Below are 25,374 nucleotides of genomic sequence, written 5' to 3'. Positions count from 1 at the left end.
CCCTAAGTGATTCTACAGCTCTTCCCTGGTCTATGTGTAATGCAGTTTATTTTTCAAAAAGTGGCACATAAAACACTTAAATCAATTTACCAACAATGAACTGGCTTCTGTACAATTTTTTGTGTGTGACTTAAACAAGTTTTCACAGGGTAAGTACAGTGCTGTTCCAAGGGGTATCACATGAAATAATGCCATCCAAATACTTAAAATGAAGTGTTACCTTGATATTTATGTTGCTTTATCCCCTAGTGGAATTCCCAAAGGAAGAACTGCTTCTGTCAAGAACTAGTCCTACCAGTGCTCTAAAACATTACCATATTGCATGACTCTACAGACAAGGTACAGGGGAAAAAATACACACTCTGGAAACTGTCAACCTTTTCCTTTCTTTATTATCTCTGTGTTTTGGCCCCTAAAACTCTTCTCTCAGGTGATAACTGGTTTGTTATAAAGGAAATCCTTTCTGAAAGGCTGATCAGCAACACTTCAAGACTACGTAAAATTAATACACTTCATCGCTGCTCAACAAAATAAGGGATCCATGCCACAAACACACATAGAGATAGTCTTTCTTACTCCCATGAGTGTCAGTGGAATCTGCAGAATGGGTCTCACATTCTAAAAGATGGTGCTCTGTGCAATGGCAACTACTGCAATGGGTGTGTTCTGAACTGGTTGGCCCAGTGTTTCATTCTGCACTACTATGAAAAGCACCCAGCCAGGAAGGATAGTCTTGTGGGTGAAGCACAGCAGGGAGGTCAGGAGGACTACATTCTACTCAGACTTCTGTCATAGGCTTCCTGTGTGGTTTGGGTCATATCACTTACCGTCTCTGGGCCTCAGGGTTCCTCCTTTGTAACATGAGAATATTAAACCTTGCCTCATAGCTAGGCTGAGAAACGAACTTGATGCATGTTTGTAAAGTGCACTGAGATCCTTGGATAGGAGGTTTTATAAAAATGAAAAGCATAAGTTGCCAGATGCCTAGGTTTGATTTCTGGTCTTTTTCTCTGACCAGGATATTCACTCTGTGAACAGGCATGGGGGTAAACAGCAAAAGTTTGGAGTGGGCTGTAGCTTCTCCACAAAATTTTAGGGATAGCATTAATGAAGGATACATTGAGTTTGAAACAGTTTATCTCACTTATTAAAAGTGGACAAATTTAGTCATGAAACAAAATTGCTCAAGACAGCATTACTTTTTAAAACTTGAGTAAAAAGAACAGCTTTCAAATCTGTAAGACTTCCAAACAGTGATCTTCACCCTGGGTTTCTTGAAATGAATTCTTCAGCAACATCTGCAAGCTCTAAGTCATCAGGTAGGTCCTTGTGAACATATAAAATCAAACACCAGTTGAGTCATGATTGTCCCATTGTGGATCAAAGTCATGTTTGAATCTGATGTAGGACACTGAAGCTATGTTCACAGCACCGGTTACCACCACAATCAATTTTATCAGTGTCACCACTTTGGAAAACAGCTGACCAGCAAATGACTGCCACAATCTTTCTGTAAGCTGACAGTTGGCTTGCAAGGAATGAAGCTGAGAAATCAGTCGATCATGGTTTAAATTGAAGCCATACACTTGAAGCATGTCTTGAACTTGTGTTTCTGTTACATTTGGAGTTATGAGAGTTTCAAGCTTTTGAATAATTTGGAACAGACAGGTTACAAATTTTAAATGAATACTGGACACTAAAAAATCAAATATTTCAAAGTAGATATATTTATAAAATTCCTTTGCTGAATTTGGATAGCTGGGTTCACCTATATGTAGTTGCATTTTCTTGACAACTTTTCTCTCTCTTGGACGCTTATGGATTCTGTTTCCGTTTAACTTTCCTGGTGCATTTGCTCCCAGAATAAGTTTTAACTTTCATCTGATCGGATGGACTGAAATGAAATTAGGTGGTATTTTCATAAGGGAGTGGCCTGTTGCTGAAATGTCTGACCCTTGCAGAGTTTTGAACAGATTGTCTAGGATTGTTTAGGACTTTCCGACCAAGTTCAATCCCAAAGAGGAAATTAAACATTTCCATTTGAGCTGTGAGGCCACCAATTGGAGCTCTCATTTCAGGATCTTTATATTCTTTGCAACCTTCCAAGTTGCACACAGCGCAAAGTAATTCTCAGAAATTGAAGCCAATGCTTTTTCACAGAAAGTCCATTTTACTGGACACAGACAGGATGTCTGGTGAGGTCCTTAACCGTTCATATTTAATGTCCTGAAATATAGCATCTCATTTGGTGGTGTTTTAATTTTTTTTGATTTTTTGTAAACAGTTTCAAGAGTATCTCTTAGGATAGTATTATTTTTAATAGCGTCCTGGCATGTCCAGTTCACAGCATGCTCATAACAATGAGTATACGTAGCCCATGGTTCCTCCTGTTGCAGTTTCTTTTCTGCACTTGATACTAAGCCTGCCATACTAGGGACACCATCATAGCATTGTCCACAAGAGTTGTTGATTCTCAGATTTTTGATGCAATAGTATATCTTTAAATACTGATCCAATTATCTCTGTTGATGTACAGGGTCCATTGCACAATCCAATGGACTCTCTAAAATCATTCATGTTATCACTCACAGATTTCAGGCAAAAACCCCCTTGGTTCTGTGTTGAAGTCTGTTTAATCTCCTTTTGTAGTATACCACTTTCCAGAACCTTTCTCAGAAATATCCCTCACAATTTTAAGAGCCATGATTTCTATTATCTCAGTTTGAACAACTGGACTTGTGAATTTGTCTTGACTCTGTTTCAGCCACTTTGATCCTATTCTTCCTGCAAACAAAGCAACTGAATAAAGTTGCAGTCAACCTTTCCACTTAAGGGCATATTTTCAGCTTGTTTAGTATAATGGCCTCACAGTGCAAATTCTTGTTGGGGATGATAACATATACTACTTACCATTTTCATTAGGATCTTCCTGTTTTCTTCTGACAGTACTGAAAACTTAGCCTGTTACCACCATTCTTTGTGGTCTTTTGAAGAATATAAGCTGCTTTGTGGTGACATGAAGAAGCTTGGCGCCTCCTAAATTTGTCTCAAGGCTTTTTCCAATTAGATAATCCAGGCTGTGAAAGCTTCATCTGTGTATTTAGTCAAAAGTAGCATGTGCCCAAAAGCAGTACAACAGTAGAAACAAGTACACACTCACTAGCTTCAGAATAAGGAAACCAGTGAAACCATCAAACTGGATAAGCAGAAATAACAATTATTTTCCAGAGTTATGCACAAGGAAAGACTTAAGTCACAGTTGATGAGGTGTCTCAGAAATGCTACTGCTATCAGGCAACTGGCATTTGGTTCCTGTTGCAGGCAATGGTGGAGACAAATCAGTACTGCAACCAACAATACTTGATCCACTTGTTGGGGGAAGCGTAGCTTCCTCCTTTTAAAAAATCAGCCATATTTGAAGTGATTTCATTTTAGCCCTTTGAAAATATACCCATTATATTGGTACTTCTCTCAGTCACTGCTCAGAAAGAGTGGTGTGGGATTGCAGAATTAAAAAGCGTGCACAATATCCTCTGGCAAACTGAAACATTGAGGTGGCCTTTTGCTTTCAAATACTCACTGTGTACGTTGGAGAACAGTAGAGAATGTGGCAGAATGAAGAAAGGGGACTGTCTATACCTAATTTGTTGATTACACTGGAAAATAATTGTTTTTATATTTATGCTTATGTAATTCACTGGATTTCTCTCACCCAGAGTCTCTGACAAGAAAAAGATGGTAGCTAGAGACCCTTTGACAGCCAGGCATGATGGGACTGGAATCAGAGGCTGCAAACAGTCAGTCAAAGCATCGCAGAGCTCAAGGACAGAAGGGACTGCTAGATCAGTGGTTTTCCAACTTTTTTTCTGGTGACCAAGTTAAAGAAAATTGGTGCCTGTGACCCAACAGAGCTGGGGATGAGGGGTTTGGGGTGTGGGAGGGTCTCAGGGCTGGGGCAGGGGTTGGGGTGCAGGAGGAGTTCAGGGCTCTGGGCTGGGAGTGCAGGCTCTGGGATGGGGCTGAGGATGAGGGGTTAAGGATGAAGGGAAGGGGCTCTGGGTTGGGTGGTGGGGCTCAGGGCTGGGGCAGGGGATTAGCTCTGGTGGTTCCCAATTAGTGGAGCAGCAGGGGTGCTAAGCAGGCTTCCTGCCTGTCCTGGCACTACAGATAGCGCTGTGGCCTGGAAGCAGCCAGCAGCAGGTCTGGCTCCTAGGTGGAGGCGTGCAAGCAGCTCTGCATGGCTCTCGCCTGCAGGCACTGCCCGCCCAGCTCCCGTTGGCCAGGAACTTGCCAATGGAAGTGTCATAGTATAATTCCCAGATCTGAAGCTTAGCGTCCAAAATATGGGTACTAGCATGAATTTCCCTAAGCTTAATTACCAGCTTAGATCTGATATGCTGCCACCAATCAGGAGTTAGGTAGAGTGCCTGATAGACTCTGGTCTCCCCCAAAACCTTCCCTGGGGACCCCAAGACCCAGATTCCCTGAATCTCACAACAAAGGAGAATAAACCATTTCCCTTCCCCCTCCTTTCTTCCTCCCAGCTCTTCCCACCCTGGGTACACTAGGAGAGAGAGACAGATTCAAACTCCGTGAATCTAAACAAAGGGATTTCCCCCTTCACCCTTCCCCTTACCCAGGGGCAATACAGATTCAAGCTCTGTGAATCTAACACAAAGAGGAAATTTATCCTTCCCTTCTCCCCACCAATTCCCTGGTGAGTACAGACTCAATTCCTTTGAGCCTCAACTGGGGAAAAAATCAAACAGGTCTTAAAAAGCAAAACTTTTAATAAAAAGAAGGAAAAAAAAGTACACGTTATCTTTGTAATTTAGATGGTAAATATTACAGGGTCTTTCAGCTTATAGACAATAGAAAGAAAGCTTTCTCCAGCAGAAATACAATTTAAAATACTTTCACCCAAATACACATTAAAACTCTACCAGCCAGATACACAGTTGCAAATACAGAAAAACAATTAAAAAGACTAAACTGTCTTTCTACTTTTGTACTTACAAAATTGGAACAGAAGTTTAGAGAGCCTGTAGGTATCTGTGGTCACTCTCAGAGCCTAGAGAGAACAAAGCAAAACCCAAATCTACAAACAAAGGCTTCCCTCCACCGAGATTTGAAAGTATCTTGTTTCCTGATTGGTCCTCTGGTCAGGTGTTTTTTTGGTTCCCTGTTTGTTAACCCTTTACAGGTAAAAGAGACATTAACCCTTAACTATCTGTTTATGACAGGAAGTGCTTAGCCAGTGCTCAGGGTGAGGGCAGCGCACAGAGCCTCATGCCCCTCGCTTCTCCCTCCAGAAGCTGGACCTGCTGCTGGCCGATTCCGGGGTGCAGTGTGGTGTCACAACAAGTAGGGACTAGCCTGCCTTAGCTGGGCTGCACCGCTAATGGGACTTTTAACAGCCCGGTTGGCAGTGCTGACCAGAGATGCCATGACCAAGTGCCTTCCATTCCACAACCCAATACTGGTTTGCCACCCGCTGTTTGAAAACTACTGCACTAAATCATCTGGTGTGACCTCTAGTACATCACGGGCCACCAACACCAACCAGCACTCACACACTAAACCCAACAGCTGAACAGAGACTAACGTTTTACAGTCTGCAGGAGACTAGACTATTGTGTGCCACAGGCAGAGAAGAGGTGGGACTGAGGTGCACCAGTGCTTGAGGCCTTGCAATGGGAGTGACATGATTAAATGAGATACCATCCAGGATTATCTGGGTATGACCTGCATCCGCATGCTGCAGAGGAAGGTGAAATACCCGCAATCAAGATCACTGCAGTCTGACCTGGAGAAAAATTCCTATCCAACTCCACGCATGAACATCAGTTAGCCCTTGTGCATATGAGCAAGAACAAGCCAGCTCAAGCACCCGAGGGAGAGAATGCTCTGTGCTACCTCAGAGCCCTGTCCAGTGTACCATCTCCAACAGGGCTATCCCTGATGCTTCAAAGGAAGGTGCAACCTCCCCCCGACCACTGCCCCAAATACATTGAAGGGGGAAATCCCTTCCTGACCCTTGCTGGTGGCTGACTGAAACCCTGAAGCATTAGTTTTAGGAACATATGTCATAAACTGGAAATGAGCCCCGGTGCTGCTAAGCACTGCCTCCCACCATCACGAGCAACCATGTCACACATTTGCACTCCATAAATTTGTCCAGCTGTCACTTAAAACTAAGTAAGTTGTTTGCCCCCACAGCTCCTATTGGGAGACTGTTCCAGAACCGCACCCCTCTGGTGGTTAGAAATCTTTTAATTTCCAGCTTTAGTTTGTTCATGGCCAGTTTATATTAATTTGTTCTAGTGCCAATATTGGGCTTTAGCTTAAATAGCTTGTCACCCTCCCTGGTATCTACCTCCCTAATGCATTTAGAGAGAGCAATTATACCTTCTCGGTCTTTTTGCTAAGCTAAATGAGGCAAGGTCTTCCAGTCTCCTGTCATAAGATAGGCCCTCCACTCCCCTGATCATCCTAGTAGCATTTCTCTGCATCTGTTCCAGCTGGAATTCAGTTTTCTTGAGCATGAGTGGCAAGAATTGTGCACAGTATTCCAAAGGAGGTCTTACTAGAGTATAGTATAATGGCATTAATACTCCCCTATCTGCACTGAAAATGCCTTCCCTAATACATCATAGGATCACATTTGCCTTTTTCACAGCTGCATCACATTGATGGCTCATAGTTATCCTATGATTGACTCATACACCAAGGTGTCTCTCCTCTTCTGTTACTGCCAGCTGATAAGCCCTGAGCTTGTAGCAGAAATTCTTATTATTAGACCCTAAGTGAATGACCTTGCACTTTATACTGTTGTACTCTAGTCTTCAAGGTCATCCAGATCTATCTTCCTGTATAATACTCCGATCCTCCTCTGTACTGACGATGTCTCCCAACTTTGTATCATCAGCAAATTTCATTTGCACATTCCTACTTTTTTTGCCAAGGTCATTAGTAAAAAATACTGAATACAATTAGTCCCATGGGCTCCTTGATTTCTGGCCTCCCATCTTCCTTTGTCAAAAGAGCACATGGAACTTTGAAATTGTGAGGGGGAGGAAGGAGAAGGGAAGAGTCAATCAAGAGGCTCTGAGAGTCAGCTACAGAGGAGTGGCAGCTGATTGGGCCTATCCCAGGTTTCCCTAGAGAGAGGGGATCAGAAGTCTTTGTGCACAGAGAGTGAGAAAGAGAACAGGTAGCCTTCATGAGAGAAGGAGGGAAACAGCTAATCTGGCTGCAAAAAGGGTGGGAGAAGCACAGACCAGTAAGTCTCATCCAGGCACATAGAATTCTTCTTTGCAAGACGAGAATACTCTGTTTACTAAGCTATTTTCCAGCCAAGGAAGAAAGGATCCAGAGAGTCGTCTCTGCTGTAGGAGAGACTTTCAACCTTGCCTTGACTATCAAGAGCCAGCAGATACCCTGGGGGAAAGAGAGGGACTTTAAGCTGCTGAAACTATCAGAGACTGTCCTCCTGCTGGGTTGAACAGAACAGCTTGTGAGTTATCCAGGGTCCCTGCTTCAATAATCATGTAATGTAAAAAAAGATATTCAACAGCAATCTCTCTCTTTTTTTTTTTTCTTTTTTTTTTTTAACTCTAGTCTCCCTCCCCCAGATAAAAATGTTGCTACATCTCTGATAGGGAGGGACTGAATACAAGTGATGACTGTAAACTAGCTATGGGGGTAGAATCTGTATAATAAGGAAATGGAATAGCATCTCTATAGCCAAATGCTATGAGCTGAGGTGATAACCTTCAGTAATAGCCTGGAGTTTCTTTCTTACCTATCTACCTACACTTATGGAGAAGTCCTTTTAAAAACTAAGAGAAAATATTAATCTTTCTGAATTATCCTATAGAATTTTATAGATAATTCTACCCATGCCACAGCATTTCTTTAGGATGGTTAAAAAAATGCACAGCAGGAGATCTTTCTTATGTTCTGTAGGTTTTTAGAGTAATTTATACAGAGCCGTATGAAATCTCCACTGTGTTCATTCTTAAGTTCTATAGGACTTTTCTATAAAGGAATCCAGTCAAAGCCGTGGGGTTTCCCCACTCAAAGGGTAACACATTTAATGAGTCAAACTAAAATCCAGATCTCAGGACAAGTAACAGGATGTCAAACTTTGCAATACTCCATACCAGGGCAGGGGTGCTGGAACAATTTGTATAGTGGGGTGCTGAGCGCCATTGAACCAACTGTAAACCCTGTATGTGATGGAAACCACTTCAAGCCAGGGGATGAGGTAGCACCCCCAGTAACCGTAGTTCCAGCACCTATGTACCAGGGCCTTAGTGTAGGGCACTGATTACATTTGAAATGTAAAGTAATCTTAGTCATATGTTTAATAATAATATATTGCCCCCTGCTGGTCATGCATGATTTTATGTTTATTAAAAGCTTTTGTGAAAGCAAGTAGAACATATAAAATCATTTTTAACATTATGGTTGTACAAATTTGATATTTTAATGATTTAGGGGTTATATTCCTAAAGTACATTTTAATATAAATGCTGAATGTCTGTTTAAAAATATGACTGTGTGTTTCCATAATACAATGAAGTATTGTACATTCCTGTCTGAAAAGCTGTGGCACGGCTCTTTCCTTAGTCAACACCTCCCTCTCTTGTTCTGTATCTTGGCTCTAAGGCTGCTTTCAGGTTGTCGTCTGTCTCCAGTGAGCTATGTGTGCACGCAGAACTATTGTCATGGACATAGAAACAAATTTTAGATTATTTTTCTTATTTTCAATACCATACAATGGTGCAGGGAGTTCTGATACTAGATGTAGATTATAGTTTTTACTTTTACAGGTAAATTATGGGCTGGATTTTTATGTCTACTTGTAATGTGTTCTGCTTATCCCCCATTCTAAGCCTTCTGTGGCTACGCACCTTTCTGGAAGGGAGAATTCAGGGCTAAGCAGTCTCTTTCATCTGCTATGATGCTAGGCCTACGTTTTAAGTGCAAGAGTTATTTCTTTGTTTGTCTAGCCCACATGATCTGTTACTGAGCATCCATGCTAGCGTCATTCTCTGTCCCTATCTTTCTGGAATTGCTACTATCTGTTCCTTGGTTTTTCTTCTGTGTTGCCTGCTGTGTATCTTCAGCTGCCTCCTAGGACTCTGACAATGCTAGGCTTGTCTAAAGTCACATTATCCTTGTTGTTCTTTTAGTTACGGAGGAGTCTGGGCAGCATAGCAAATAATGTGGTCCTCGTCCTGCTCTGTAGTTAGAATACTTTGTTGCCATGTATAAAATCATCACTGATGAAATATGCGGGTGGCTCGAAAACTGGGGGAGTGGTAAATAATGAAGACAACAGGTTACTGATACAGAATGATCCAGATCACTTGATAAGATGGGATCAAGCAAACAAGATACATTTTATTATGACCAAATATAAATACATATGCCTAGGAACAAGGAGTATAGGCCAGACTTACAGGATGGGGGAAATCTATCCTGGGAAGCAGACTCTGAAAAAGATTTGGGGGTTGTGGTGGATAATCAGCTGAACGTGAGCTTCCCATGTGACTCTGTGGCTAAAAGGGCTAATGCAATGCTTGGATGCATAAACAAGAATCTTGAGTAGTAGTAGAAAGATTATTCTAGCTCTATATTTGGCACTGAAGTTGTGATGAGTTGGATCACAGAAACCTCTTTGGGGCTGCCAACTGATGAGCCAAGACTACTTCTGCCCCTGCTTTCCCTGCCAGCTTGGGACTCCAGCACCCTGTCTTGTGAAACCAGACATGCCCATCTGCCCCAACACTGACCCAGGGTCTGAACCACATGCCCCAAAGCTGCAGACTTCACTGAAAGCAACTTGAGAGGTGTTCCTGTCTTTAACACTCAGATGCCCAACTCCCAATGGGGTCCAAAGTGCAAATAAATCCGTTTTACCCTTTATAAAGCTTGTCATAAACAGATAGTTAAGGGTTAATGTCTCTTTTACCTGTAAAGGGTTAAGAAGCTCAGTAAGCTGGCTGACACCTGACCAGAGGACCAATCGGGGGACAAGAGACTTTCAAATCTTGGTGGAGGGAAGTCTTTGTGCTTTTTGTTTTGTTCGTTGTTCACTCTTGGGGCTAAGAGGAGCCAGACATGCAACCAGGTTTCTTCAATCTTTCTGAAACAGTCTCTCATGTTCAAAATAGTAAGTACTAGCTAGAAAAGGCGGATTAGTCTTATGTTTGTTTTCTTAACTTGCAAGTGTGTATTTTGCTGGAAGAATTTTTACCTCTGTTTGCTGTAACTTGTATCTTAGGCTATAGGGGAGGGAGTCCCTCTAGTCTATATAAGCTAAAGACCCTGTAACATTTTCCATCCTGGTTTTACAGAGATAATTTTTACTTTTTCTTTCTTTAATTAAAAGCTTTCTTTTTTAAGAATCTGATTGATTTTTTTCCTTGTTTAAGACCCAAGGGGATTGGGTCTGAACTCACCAGGGACTGGTGGGAGGAAAGGAGGTGGGGGGAAGGTTAATTCCTCTCTGTTTTAAGATCCAAGGAGTTTGGATCAGTGTAGCCTTTCAGGGTAACCCAGGGAGGGGAAAGTCTGGGAGGGAGAAGGAGGGGAAATGGTTTATTTCTCCTTGTTTTAAGACCCAAGGGGTTTGGGCCCTGGGTCCCCCAGGGAAGGTTTTGAGGGGACAGGGAGTGTACCAAACACTGGAATTTCTGGTTGGTGGCAGCACTATCAAATCTAAGCTAGAAATTAAGCTTAGAAGGCTACATGCAGGTCCCCACTTTTTGGATGCTAAAGTTCAAAGTGGGAAAAATACCTTGACAAAGCTTATACAGGGTAAACCCATAAATTGTTTGTCCTCTATAACACTGATAGAGATGCACAGCTGTTTCCGCCCCCCCCCCGCCCAGTATTAATACATTATCTGGGTTAATTAATAAGTAAAAAGTGATTTTTATTAAGTACAGAAAGTAGGATTTAAGTGGTTCCAAGTAATAACGACAGAACAAAGTGAATTACCAAGCAAAATAAAATAGAACACATAACTCTATGTCTAATAGAGTAAGCAAACTGAATACAGATAAAACCTCACCTTAAGAGGTGTTCCAGTAAGCTTCCTTTTACAGACTAGTCTCCTTCTAGTCTGGGTCCAGCAATCACTCACGCCCCCTGTAGTTACTGTCCTTTGTTCCAGTTTCTCTCAGGTATCCTTGGGGGGTGGAGAGGCTATCTCTTGAGCCAGCTGAAGACAAAATGGAGGGGTCACCCAGGGGTTTAACTTGACTTTCTCTTGTGGGTGGAGACCCCCTCCTCTCTCCTATGCAAAGTCCAGCTCCTAGATGGAGTTTTGGAGTCACATGGCCAAGTGACAAGTCACATGTCCATGCATGACTCAGTTTTTACAGGAAGCAGCCATTGTTTACATGCTACCCTGAACAGCCTCAGGTAGATGTCTTATGTGGATTGGAGCTTTCCAAGATTTATTGTCCTTTAAGTGTTTCTTGATTGGGCACTTAATTTGCACATTCCTTTCTCAAGAAGCTGACCAAATGCTTTACTAAGGCTACTTAGAAATCAAGCAAGTACACAGCCAATATTCATAACTTCAAATACAACAAGGACACATGCATACAAATAGGATGAATAGATTCAGTAGATCATAACCTTTACAGGGATATGTTACATGGCATATGTAGCATAAAACATATTCCAGTTACGTGATATATATATATATATACATTCATAAACATATTTCCATGAAGCCTTATGGGGTGCACCATCACAGAAGTGACCTGGTATACTGTGTCCAGTTCTGGTGTCCACAGTTCATGAAGGATGTTGATAAATTGGAGAGGGTTCAGTGAAGAGCCTCGAGAATTATTAAAGGATTAGAAAACATCTTATAATGATAGACTCAGGGAGCTCTATCTATTTAGCTTAACAAAGAGAAGGTTTGGGGGTGATTTGATTACAGTCTATAAGTACCCACATGGGGAACAAATATTTAATGGCTCTTCAATTTAGCAGAAAAAAGTATAACATGAGCCAATGGCTGTAAGTTGAAGCTAGACAAATTTGGACAGGAAATAAGGCATAAATTTCTAATGGTGACAGTAGTTAACCATTAGAACAATATACCAAGGGAGGTGGTGGATACTCCATCACTGGCCATTTTTAAATAAAGAATTGGATGTTTTTCTAAAGGCTATGCACTAGGAATTATTTTGGGGGAAGTTCTGTGGCCTGAGTTATAGAGGACATCAGACGAGATCACAATGGTCCCTTCTCGCCTTGGAAACTATGAATCTATGAATAAACTGACTGCTTCCAGGTCTGCAGTTGGATGAGATTTCACGTCAGTCACAGTGCAGTGCAGTGCAGTGAAACAGTCATAATCTAAAGTGGCTGGCAGGGCTGGCTCTAGGTTATTTGCCGCCCCAAGCACAAAAACCAAACCAAACCAAACAAAAAAACCACCCCTCCGAGAGCGCAACTGTCGAAGCAAAAACAAACAAAAATAGGTGGCTGGAATGCTGCCCCTGAAATTGTGCCACCCCAAGCATGTTCTTGGTTTCCTGGTGCCTAGAGCCGGTCCTGGTGATTGGACTCCAAAAGTTATCGAACGTATTAGTGAAAATATAATGCCGATTCAATGAAAACCCTTTGAAAGAAGAGCTTGACACTACATGCTCTAGACTAGAGATTCTCCCTGGTGGAGGCCGACAAAATAAAAATTGTCCACTGCATGGCGCCACTGCACCAGTATTTCTGAGGCAGTAAGGCAAACGTATAAGATTTTCAGGATTTCTATCTTTCTTGGCTATATCCCTAATGGGTGAATTGCTACTTCTAAACAAAATAGATGTTTCCCACTGCTCCCTCATTACTGAAAAACACTTAGAATGAGTGATACATTTTAAAGTGTAAGCAAACATTGCCTCTCCATTGTAAGACACGGTCCGTTTTTTGTTGTATACAGTAGTCTGAGAGCTATCCAGTAGCAAAGGGCCCACAGAGACAAACTTCACTGCACTTTCTTGAAGAAGGATAGAATCGTTATTTCCTTCCTCCCAAAAGCTTGAGAAAAAGGGGTTTGATTGCACAGGGCCTGTCTCTCTGTCCTCCTCCCCAAAGCCTGAGGAGGTGGAAATCTTTATTCTGCTACAAGGGCAGTTTAGGGGTAAGATCTGTCCAGTCATTCCCCCTCTTCTAGTCACCCAGCCTTTAGGAGAGGAAAGAACTTCTACAGGTCACTTCAGGTGAAGGGAGTAACCCCACCCCCCAGCTTTCAGGCTGCCACCTCTTCAGATATTCAGGAGACAGCTGATGCCAGTGGCTTTGCCTCTAAAAAGACCAGTAAGAAGTAGGTTAGTGGGGGTAACTTTTTGGACGTACCATACCAACTGTTTGTACATACCATACCATAACCCCACACAGCCATTGCTGTGGGTTCGTTGGTTTGTAAAGTGCTTTGTGACTCTTGATTGAAGGAAGGGATACAAGTTGCTGTGGAAGTTAAGTATTGTTACAGTTTTGTTTCATTTATTTTTTAAAAACCCTTGAAATGTGATAACAAAGGGGAAAAAGTTTTAAGATATGGACTAGAGATGAACCCAGACTCTGTACCCAAACAGCACTGAAGGTTGGGAGGGTGCAAGTTTGGGTTGGAACACAAACTTCATTTCTGGTTGCTCAAGCATTGTCCTTCTAATAACCTTGACCTAATTAATTGATAAACGAACTTAAAACACAGCAACATCTCAAGAGGCATGTGTGCACCTGCAAACTGGGGTTCACTGTGAGTGTACATAGAAAACAGTGCCTCTTTTGGAGTCTTGGCACAGCTGCAGAGCAGAGATGTGCCGTTATAACTCACACAGCAACATTCATTTGCCTTTGCAAGGTAGCAAAGACGGTTACCAGTCGTTCTGTACCGTCTGCTGTGCCACTGTAAATTGGCGATGAGATGACGGTTATCAGTCGTTCTGTACCATCTGCTGCTGTCATGGGTGCTCCTGGCTGACCTTTGCTGAGGTTTGCCTGGGGCGCAGAGACAAAAATGGGGGTCATTCCCTTCTTTATATTGTATCTAAAAATAGAGTCAGTCCTGCCTAGAATATGAGGCAAGTGTACTAGAGAACCAGTGTACCAGAGAGCACAGCCACTCTGTGTCAGATATAGCAGAAATGATGAGCTGCATGCAATTCTAGGGGGTGCCCCTGCAATAACCCCACCCATTGCTTCCCTCCTCGCCCAACTCTCCTGGGCTACCCTTGCAGGCTCCTCCCATTTGTGTGATGAAGTAAAAAAGAATGCAGGAATAAGAAACACTGACGTTTTAGTGAGATAAAATGAGGGGGAGGCAGCCTCCAGCTGCTATGATAGTCCAGGCAGGACATTAAATGGTGAGGGGGAGAGGAGCCCAGCATCCCGCTGCTATGATAGTCCAGGCAGTACAGAATCTTTTCTTTAGACATAAAAGTGGGGGGGCTCAGCCCCCAGTTGCTATGATAAGGACGGTTATCAGCCTTTCTGAACCATCTGCCAGGAATAACTGGGAGTCATTCCTATTTTTACCCAGGCGCCCCCGGCCGACCTCACCTGAGGCCAGCCAGGAGCACTCATGGGATGATGGCAAGGACGGCTACCAGTCCTTCTGCACTGTACCGTCTGCCACCGGGGAAGGGAGGGGAGAGGATGCTGCTGTTCAATGCTGCGGCACTGTGTCTATGAGCAGCATGCAGTAGACATACGGTGACATTGAAAAAAGTCAAGAAACAATTTTTTTTCCCTTTTTCTTTCGGGGGGGGGCATAAATTGATGAGATATACCCTGAACCACCCTGGACAATGTGTTTGACCCTACAGGCATTGGGAGCTCAGCCAAGAATGCAAAAGCTTTTCGCAGACTGCGGGGACTGTGGAATAGCTGGAGTCCTCAGTCCCCCTTCCCTTCCTCCATGAGCGTCTATTTGATTCTTTGGCTTTCCATTACGCTTGTCACACAGCACTGTGCTGTGGACTCTGTATCATAGCCTGGAGATTTTTTTCAAATGCTTTGGAATTTCGTCTTCTGTAATGGAGCTCTGATAGAACAGATTTGTCTCCCCATACAGCGATCAGATCCAGTATCTCCCATACGGTCCATGTTGGAGCTCTTTTTGGATTTGGGACTGCATCGCCACCCGTGCTGATCAGAGCTCCACGCTGGGCAAACAGGAAATGAAATTCAAAAGTTCACTGGGCTTTTCCTGTCTACCTGGCCAGTGCATCCAAGTTCAGATCGCTTTCCAGAGTGGTCACAGTGGTGCATTGTGGGATACCGCCTGTAGGCCAATACCGTCGATTTGCGGCCACACTAACCCTAATCCGATATGGTAATACTGATTTCAGCGCTACTCCTCTCGTCGGGGAGGAGTACAGAAACTGTTTTTAAGAGCCCTTTATATCGATATAAAGGGCCTCGTTGTGTGGACGGGTGCAGGGTTAAATCAGTGTAACGCTACTAAAATCAGTTTAAACACGTAGTGTAGACCAGGCCTGTGATGGCTAAGCATTTGCCCTGGTGTTACAGTATCCCCTGTATGCACTGCACTGTTTAAGGATCTACCAGCAATTTCAGTTAGTTGAAGTTCAGTGCTTAGGCTAAAAATGTTCACATCTGTCTGGAGATATAGTTAAGCTCCCAGATCTATGGCTAGTCACCTAAGGAAATGTTGAAGGTGCTGCACACACACACACAATTGCAAAAAGTTCAAATATTTAAAATGGCTGGGATAGAAAGGCTTTTAAAATGGGTGTTCTGAGTATTCTGACCTTTCAGGAAGATCTTTAATCTGCAACCCCATTTTATAGATCAATTTCACCAAATGTATAAATGGGGATCAGCTGGAAAGTGTATAATAATGGCATAATAGGAACGGTGCTAAAATGGTGCCAAATCTTATTCGCCATTTGACAAGGCAGTAATGTGGTTCTGAAGGATCCTCAGGTGCCAGTATATTATCTTTGCTTGAGAAACGCTCACACCAAACCTGTTGATCTGAACCCCTCTGAACTTAGGAGAGCTCCTGGATGGTTTTCTAAAAGCTCTGTTCTAGGAATTATATGGGGGAAGTTCTACGGCCTGTGCTATGCAGGAGTTCAGATTAGATGATCGCAATGGTCCCTTCTGGCCTTGGAATCTGTGAATATACCTTTATAATGGGTGCAACCAAAATGCCAAATCCAAACACCTGCCAACTTTGGGAGTACGAAATCCAAATCCAAAGTTTGCTATTTGAACCAATTCCTAGTGTTTTCCATGTTGTTGCTGCCATAAAAACAGAGGAATTTAAACAACAAAACCAAGTTTTTGTGAAGGCCTTTATCCCTCCTATTGCTATATGTTGCAAAATCTGATATTTTGCTCATGCCCTTGTGCCTGTGTGGGCATTTGCTGATTGTCTGAGAAATGAGCCAAAAGCCCTGCACGGACTGAGTTTGGTTTTGGAAAAACTTGTTGGGTGGATTCTCCTTTTGCAAAACCAAACCCTGGGCTGGTTCAGATTTGGGGGCTTGGAACCCCCCAAATTAATCATAAATATTTCTTGTCTTGGCCCATCTTTCTTCCGGAACCATCTCTCAGTAGCTTTGCTTTCCTGGATTTAAATCAGAAACTATTTGAAAATAATTATTCTTGATTTGGTTCTGGACCAAACCTGTGACTCTACATGGTGTGAGTCCAGATCTGGTTCTACAGCCAAACCTGCTGCTCAGCACCATCTCTAGCTATTTTGCCGTGTTCATTTAAGCCTGGAAGTGAGTTTCCTTAGGCTCTAATATCAATATGTTAACAGACAGCAAGTGTTGGGCCAGGATATGTGCTTGTTGTAGGACCTGACAGTGGTAATCCTGCATCCCCACATAACTTTTTACTGGTGGTTTCTTTTTTTATTACATTCTGTGCTCTGTAAAGTCACCCTTCAGGATTGCATTGTATCTCAGCCTCCGAGACACTTAATAATAAGCACTATGTCTCAACAATAAAAATATATAGTGTAGGGATTAATCCTATATTGGCAGGGGAATGGGTTCCTTGACCTACTCATAGGCCTTTCCATTTCTAACCTCCATGATGCTATGAAGTCAGTGGACCTTAACTTCACAGTGGCATGTGTCAGAGAAGTGATGGAGCGAGAGAACAGACAAGCCCTTTTTCAGTTCACAGAACCCCAATTCTTTATTAATCACAGCTTGCTCACAATGACATACAGGAAAATAGCACTAATGAAGAGTAGAATATGCAGGCAGCAACCTCCAGGGGGTAGGGACAACTTCAAAACGGCAGCTATTTTAGGGGTTATGTTAGGTTTGGTGATACCGTACTTGGCACAAGCACCTTGTCTAATTATTCCTGCCGCATCAGCCCTCTTTTTTTCTAGATGTCTTTAAAGTAGGTCAGGTTGACTAACACTGAAGAGGACAGGTCATGTTGAGTGGAAATCAGCAGTGTTTTAAAAAAAAAGCAACAACCAGCTCACAGGTCCCTGGTGGAAATATTCAGTAGCCTCTTGTTCTTTTACACGTGTAACACAGTAGCTTCAAATGAATATCATAGATCATGGCATCTACAGACAAAGCCACTTGATGTTGATTGATTGCTCCATCAATAAATCTTCAACTTGTGAATTAAGCTTGTGAGACAATTAGCATTTTTTATGGCTGTTGTGTACCATTTAGAATTTTTCATAGCTAGTCTGTTTATAATACTCAGCTTCTTAACTTTGGCTCAGATTGATGTCCCTTGCCTTCTTTTATCAGTAGCTCTTATTAAAAAAGCAATATTTGTTGCCTCTGATCTGATGAAGGCAGACAAAATAAACATTGCAAATAACAATTTAATCTCCTGTTCATTTTAATTCTACAAAGGGTAGATGTAAATAAATTATGAACACTCAATGTTTTAAGAGTTTTTTATCTGGACAGCTTCATGTGGAGTCACAATACCTGTGATCTAGTTATTGTTTTAACAGAGCTTATTGATTACAAAGCCTTCTGGGTTATTAGGCGATGACTGGTCTCTAGCACCATAAACCTACTATTGACCTCATTGCATGGTTAGAATTAAAATGGCAGGGAATGGAATTAGACATGGGCTGCTTCAAATGAACAGACCTAGCAAATTCAACTGAGTGGAAATAGACAACATCAAAAGCCTGTTACAGGACATGTAAGATTATGAAATAACTTGCATAATGCAATACTTGTATTTTTTAACAAAAATGTAAGTATTTACAAAATAAGATCCAAGTTTTTTTTAAACATCAAGCAAATCATTCTGCAGAGAGACCATATTGTTTTTATTTTTGTTTTTGTTTTGTTTTTTATTGAGTTCTTGATTTTTTTTTAAACCATGTCATACATTTCCCATACTGATATCGCATGATCCATAATAATATAGGCAGGGGAGTTTACTAATGGTGGGGAGGTGTCTCATCCACCGTTGCTTTTTTCAGCCAGACAGTTCCACCTGGAGCTCCTTGTTTCTACGGACCTCTGCAGCATGCCTCTCCTGGAAAACACCAAGAAGGGAAAGGTCAAACCTCTTCTTTGCTGCACCTGCCCAGGACGATTCTTAATGGAAACCTCTTGCTCTCTGTGTAGAGTTAGCCTCAGTAGAACAACAATCTTTTGGGGGTGCTGCTCATGAAGGATGAAATTCACCAGGCCAGCACATGGCTTATTCACTACTACAGTTCGACTTAAGTCCTGTTTTGAGGTCTTAAGTAGGATTTAAGAGTGACGTAGCCTCAATGGCATGCCCTCTGCACAGGAGGGAATTTCACCCTAAGGGTCCAATTCTTCTAGGTGCTGAATGCACACAACTCCCATTGCTTTCCAAAATGTCGCTCAAAAATTTAATTTCAGCCGAGGTGAACTGGCTTTAGGTAATTACCTTCTTGCTAGCAGGTTACCATATTTTTGTGTGTGAGAGGTGGTTATTATTACTGTTCATATTACAGTAGTATGTAGGAGCTGCAGTTAAGGATCATGGCTCCATCAAGGTAGCTGGAGAGCTCACACTCTAGATGACAGGACTCAACAGGAGGAAAACTAGACATATATGATGGAGAAGGGTGCAGGAATGAGTAACAAAATGAGCAGAGTTGAGCAGAAAAGCAGAAATTGCAGATCATCATTTACCCTAACCAGTGCCAGCAGGAGAAATTTATAGGCATCATTTCAGAGGTAGCTTTTAAGGATAATTTGACAGTTTTATTTATACTTATGTGGAAATGTTCCAATGCACAGGGATGGCATATGAGGAAGCATGGAGGTGATTGAGGGAGAAGTGGACAAGCAAGCAATTAAGGTTGCCATCACTGGCAAAGTAAATGCCAGGATCAACAGCCTGACAAGGTACCATCCAGACACTGAACTCGTGGAAGACTTGTAATAAAAAGGGAACAATTCTAATTTAGGGTTAAATTTTATGCAGATGCAGTCTGAGGAAAAGGACTCAAGAACCCTTCCACTAAGGCATCTAGGCATGGTGAGAATGCCAGTCAGTAAGGGTAGCACAGCCACACTGGAAAAGAATCAGAACAACCCTCTGTCACAAACAGATGGTTAAGGGTTAATGCCTCTTTTACCTGTAAAGGGTTAAAAAGTTCACCTAGCCTAGCTAACACCTGACCAGAGGAACCAACTGGGGAACAAGACGTTTCAAAAGGAAGGAGGGAAGTTTTTCCTTTGTTCGAGAGTTTCAGTTTCAGCTGTAGTGAAAAAGATCAAGGAACCAGCCTCTGATCAGAGTAGTAAGTTTTAGAAAGGAATAAATAGGTTTATGTTTATTTCTTTGTAGCCCGTCTTATGCAAATTGAGGTAGAATCAAATTGGGTATTTGGGTATTTTTTGTGTAACTAAATTTGTGCCCAGGGGAACATCCTCTGTGTTTTGAATCTGTTGTCTGTGAGAGTAGCTGGTATGCTAATCTCTCCCAGAGGGTTTTCTTTTACCTTTCTTTTCTTTAATTAAAAGCCTTTTTTCTTAATACTTGATTGATTTTTCCTTGTTTTTAGATCCAAGGGGATTAGATCTGGACTCACCAGGGATTGGTGGGGGGAAAGGAGGGGGGATGGTTAATTTCTCCTTGTTTTAAGATCCAAGAGGTTTGGATCTGTGTTCACCAGGGAATTGGTGAAGTCCTTCAAGACTACCCAGGGAAAAAGGGGGTCCTTGGGGGAGGGGTGGCAACGATACCAGATCTAAGCTAGTAATTAAGCTTAGAAGTGTCCATGCAGGTCCCCACATCTGTACCCTAAAGTTCAGAGTGGGGAAGGAACCTTGACACCCTCAATGGACATTAATCAGACCTGCAGCGGTGAGCTTCTGAGAACCCTGGGCATCCTTGTCAGAAACAAGACACCAGTCATAAACGCACTCCATGACTAGCTTGCAACTTTCACAGTCAAAAGGCAAGGAGAGACCTAACTATATTCTCAAAAGTCACAACTCATTGTGGTCTCATCCGAAGGAGCTGCTGATAGACTGAAGCAGTCATCTGGATGAATCAGACTGCACATTAGCCAAAATGTTTCAACAGGAGAGTTTCTGGCAGAGAATGGTTCTCTGTCCTATGCCTGGGCACAATAACATACTTTCTATATGACTAGAATAAGTCTTTGTACTAATCTAGATGCTGCTGCAGGGGACAGACACCCACCCACCACCTCTGCAGTCTGTGTTTTAGTTTCTATAACTTTCAGAGACCACCATTATGCCTGGGCAGTATCCAGGTATGAAACTCCTCAGGGTTCAGCAGGGACATGGGAGTTGAGAGCCCCCACTCACAACTGATACTAACCGTTAGTGAGTTCATGTCCACCCTGTTTGAAAGAGCTGGGGATTCAGATATGCCTCATCACTGTGAAGGAGTCCACAAAGAACACTATCTCAAGGACAAGCTGACATAAGCATGGGATAGCTCCTATATTGAAATCAGTGAGATCACCCAGAAGGGGCAATCTGAGTATTCCAAAGATGAGGTTCAGCCAGTGGATGATTTAGAGTTAGTGGGGTCTGGCAGGACCAAGCTTCTGCCCCCACAGCTGCCCAGCCCTGGAGCCCCTGTAGTTGGGGGGCCCCTGTGCCAGGGCACCCTGTGTTTCACTGTAAATCTGCCTCTGGGTTGAGCGGATGGCCAGCCCTGCAGATTCTCCTAAAACTTCTAGGTAAAATGGCAGCTGTCTTCAAGGTTCAGCTTTAGGCCTTTCTGTTCATCGCTGGCCAATTTGTCTTCTCTTTGGTCATTTCTGATTAGAATAATAACCATTAATGGCTGTAATACAAAGCTCTGTCCTAGTTAATTTTAGATTAATTGGAGCCACTGTAAATTCAGATACTCCTTATACCATGGGCCTGTACTCAGAAACAACAGCTGTGGAATGAATATGGGAAGCTTCCATCCAGAGTGTTTACAAAGCTGTATTTTTTGTCTCGCTGTTTGGCACATTTCTGGGGATTTTTTTCTTGCTGTCCTTTCATATAAACTAATTATCAGATTTCGATCTCATTCATGTATTTAGCTCTGAGAATATAATCTGAAAACTCAGTCACAAACACAAAATGACAACAGCAATAAAAACCCATGGCCAACTGCAAGTGAGAGTGCCTCCAGTGAGCATCCTATGTGAGATTTATACGTCATCATGTTCCTTTATGGGGACTGATCCAAAGCCCACTGCAGTCAATGTGAGTCTGTCCGTTGGCTTCACTGGGCTTTGGAACAAGCCCATGGCAAACTTGTTGTGTTGTTCTCATTTGTAATTTGAAGGTCAAATTTTCATAGGTGGCCTCTAATTTTGTGTGGCAAATGTTAGCTGGCTAGGGTAGGACTGATTTCCAGAGGCTGATCTCTTGCCGTTTCCACTGACTTCGGCATCCACAACTGGCATCTGATTGCGGGAGCCTTTGAGCACCCAAAAATTGGCGCACTTACAATTAGAGGCCAGTTCTGAAGATTTTGGACCCACTGTTTTATTTTTGCTCCCTCTTACATAGTCATGGTCAGCATTTTGGGATTTAAATAACAAACCCACAAGCACCCAAAGTTCTTAATTTTTGGTCTTCCACATTTCCCACCTGGATTTCACCTGCAGTGGGGAGAGGGCAGCCTCTTCTCAGAAGCATTCCCTTGACTTCATATATCTGTCATCTACTTGCTCATCTGGATGAACTGTGACATAAAGGGACTTCCTTCTGACATCAGTCTAGAGCATGCAGCTGCTCCTTTTGCCCTCCCTATTTCCTTTCATTACCCCAAGGACAACTAACAGTCTTTTTCCTTTGAGTTGCTGGACTTTGGGATATGTGCAAGCTTATTTAAAACAATGCTGTCAAGGAGGTTAGGCACAATCCTGGGGCTCCCAGAGACTTGCTTGAAACAGCCTGTTACATCCTTCTTTAGGGTATAACACAGAATGCTGCCCTCTTTTTCTTGTCTAGCTCTGCTTCCTCATTTGCCATCTCTGATGCCCATTATCTACAGTTAACAAGGTGAAATGGTGTAAGATGGAGAAAAACATAGATCTAAAATGGACATCCCTCTTCATCAAGGACAACTGAGAGGTATATACACTTGTCTGCTGACATATTAGATGCTTCACAATAGCAGCTCATATTGCATCCAAACAGAGAAAAATTATCATTCTCTGCAGAACAAGTTAAAAGGACTTTATCACATCTGGTGCCTTTTCCTGTGCTTTTTGCTTTCCAGGCTGGAAGGGTTGCATTAGGAATGGTAGATACATTCAGCCCTTGGGGATGTATATTGAAGGGGTCCAAAAGATAGATCTAATCTCCCTCAATTAGGAGAGTGATTGCAACACAGTCTGTTTGGATGAATGTGGTTAAACATGAGACAAATGATTTATTCCACATTGTTCATAAATCCCGCTTAGAAGCCAGAAATTAAACCTAAGAAACTTTTCTTTGGCGTTTTTTCTGTTTTTGAACTTGGGGGCCTTTGATTTAAAAAACACAGACCCTTTGCCCATAAGGGTAAAGGTGCGGTTCTCAGTAAGAAAAGGGAACAGACAAACAGGCCTGAGAGCATATCAGAACTGGGTATAATAGAGAACTAGCTGGTACAGTCTGAGAAGGAGGCCAAGATTTATCAAAATCTTAGTGATTTTTTTTGAGTTCTCGACTTGTCACCTTAGTGGGACATTGTTTTCAGAAATCCCTGAGCACTCATCCTCAGAAGATCAGCCCCCTTTAAGGTGCCTCAAGTTAAGGGATCTAAAAATGGAGTCACCCAAAATCACCAGTTACTTTTGAAAATTTTGGCCAAAATTCCTGCTGCAGGCTGTGGTGTGGAGTCATGACCTGATTACCTTTTCTTGAAGACGTTCAATAAGAGCGGCTAAATTAGCTTCACGTTTTTCTTTGATCTGTTCCATTTTCAGTATCAGCTTTTCCTCTGCCATTTTGCTGAAGTTATTGTTCTCCTCCAAAGCCTTCTGAAGGACTTCTCGCTCATGTTCTCTCTTTTCTGCCAGATGTTTCAGCACCTGGGCCTCCTGGGACTGGGAAAAAAGATACAGCCTGCTGAGGCAATTGTCTAGAGAATGTCAGAAAACAGTGCATAAGGCAGTCTGAGTAAATAAAAAACACTAGTAAGCAAGTCTTTGATTAGAAAGGGCCAAGTGCACTAAGTCTGGATTTTTGTGAGATCTGATGTTCTGTTTGTTCTTGAAATACTTGGAAAAACTAAATTAATAAAATATATAGCAGAGTAATAAGTAAATTTATTTATTTATAGTGGCAATAGATCTGAGGGGCATTCTGGAAAAACTGTTTTCCCCCACATCCGTTATAAGCAAAGCCCATTTCAATAACTGAGGTATGAAGACGTTGAACATATGTGAGGTATTCAAATAAGGACACATCTGAAAGAGTATTTGAGAATTCTGGATTAGTAAGGCTACCATGTGACACTGTCTGTACCTGCCTTAAATATTTCAGTGGTAAGAGATGCAGTCATTTATGCATGAACATTTTATTTCAAAATCATATGAGATTTCAGTCTAAAAATATGTATTCTTTTATAATTGGGCTTCAGAAACAAAAGCTATGATTTTTTTTTGTTTTTCCTCAAGCTATCTTTGTTGAAATGGCCACAGATAGCTTTCAAGTTAACATTCCCTGAAGATGAATGTAGGAAGTTCAGATCTGATCTGGCTCCATTTTGTTTCTGTAAACAGGAAGAAGTTTATTTTTCCAAACAAAAGGCCTAAAAATATATTTTTTTTAATTGAAAGCTTAAATTCTGCAAAGACCATGAAATCTACAGAGGATCTTAAATGCATGCAATCTGTACCCTGTAGCCTATTACCCTTATTTATGAGCACAATTGCCAGAAGCATGAGCTTTGCTATTAGTTTAGAATTACATTTAGGACACTGAAGTTCACTTAAAACAAAATGAAACCACTGATCTTCTGATGCAAGCCAACAAGGCTGCAATGTTAAGACTGTTCCAGGAGCAACTCAAGTCTAAAGTAAATATATTTAAGAGGAATATTTGGAAATGATGAGCAACACTGTGGACTGTTCTATAAAATGAACCAGAGGGAGGAAGATGGAAGAATGGAGGAAAGGAATGAACTGTGGTAGGAGCCTGATTGTGCAGATTTCAGTGAAGGTTACCACTGTTTTGTGTGTAAACACATCAGAATCATAAATTTTAAGGTCAGGAGAGACCATCAGATCATTTAGTCTGGCCTCCAGTATATCACAGGCCCCCAACACCACCCAGCACTTGCACACTAAACCCAATAATAAAATTAGACCAACATATATAGCCCACATTTTAGGAGCTAAATTGAGTTTTCACCAATAATTACAAATTGCAGTAATTAATGCTATTTCCTGTAAACCTCCTTGTAGTCACTGAAGTGAAGTGAAAGCACTGAAATTCTCTCACATGAGATAAAGGGTGCTGTAATAAGATTAAAAAGAAAATTCTGACAACAGTGATGAGCTACACACAAAACAAAGATTGCCGACCAGAGAAATAGAGCAGATTCCAAAAAATGCAGCAGAACTCATACTAGTGGCTCTTCACAAACTGCAATGAGGCATTGAGGTAGGAAATGTTCAGCTTTGGAAAGGAACAAATGGCCCTGTTTCAGATTAAAGAGGAAACCTACACTGATGAACTTCTGCCACGTGTGGTCTGTATGCTTTCATCTCTGGCATGGTCTCATGGATGTGCCGAAAGCGGAGGTGTTCAAACCATGGTCCTCAAAGCACTTGCTGGTGGTGCATGGTGAGTTGGCTGGGTACATAGCCAATACCCCGCCTTGTTTACCCCTGCTAAATCAGGTGCTGAGAGC

General features: G+C 42.2%; 2 protein-coding genes across 2 annotated transcripts in view; both read right to left on the bottom strand.

Annotated features, from left to right (window-relative positions):
* The window catches only part of LOC127045143 (uncharacterized), a 1,042,790-nt gene that overhangs the window by 344,616 nt on the left and 672,800 nt on the right, over positions 1-25,374 (bottom strand). The gene's annotated exons all lie outside the window — the stretch shown is intronic.
* Positions 17,196-25,374, bottom strand: part of STMN2 (stathmin 2) — a 60,150-nt gene continuing 51,971 nt past the window's right edge. Inside the window, exons 4-5 of the mRNA XM_050941403.1 lie at positions 23,372-23,563; positions 17,196-18,546 (exon numbers count right to left, since the gene is read on the bottom strand). Of these exons, the coding sequence (XP_050797360.1) occupies positions 18,487-18,546; positions 23,372-23,563 (252 nt within the window). The 3' untranslated portion in view covers positions 17,196-18,486. The remainder of the gene's footprint in view (positions 18,547-23,371; positions 23,564-25,374) is intronic.

Source organism: Gopherus flavomarginatus, chromosome 2 (assembly GCF_025201925.1).
Source record: "Gopherus flavomarginatus isolate rGopFla2 chromosome 2, rGopFla2.mat.asm, whole genome shotgun sequence".
Lineage (NCBI taxonomy): Eukaryota > Metazoa > Chordata > Testudines > Testudinidae > Gopherus > Gopherus flavomarginatus.
Note: the sequence above shows the minus strand (reverse complement) of the source record. Positions and strands in the feature narration are given on the sequence as shown.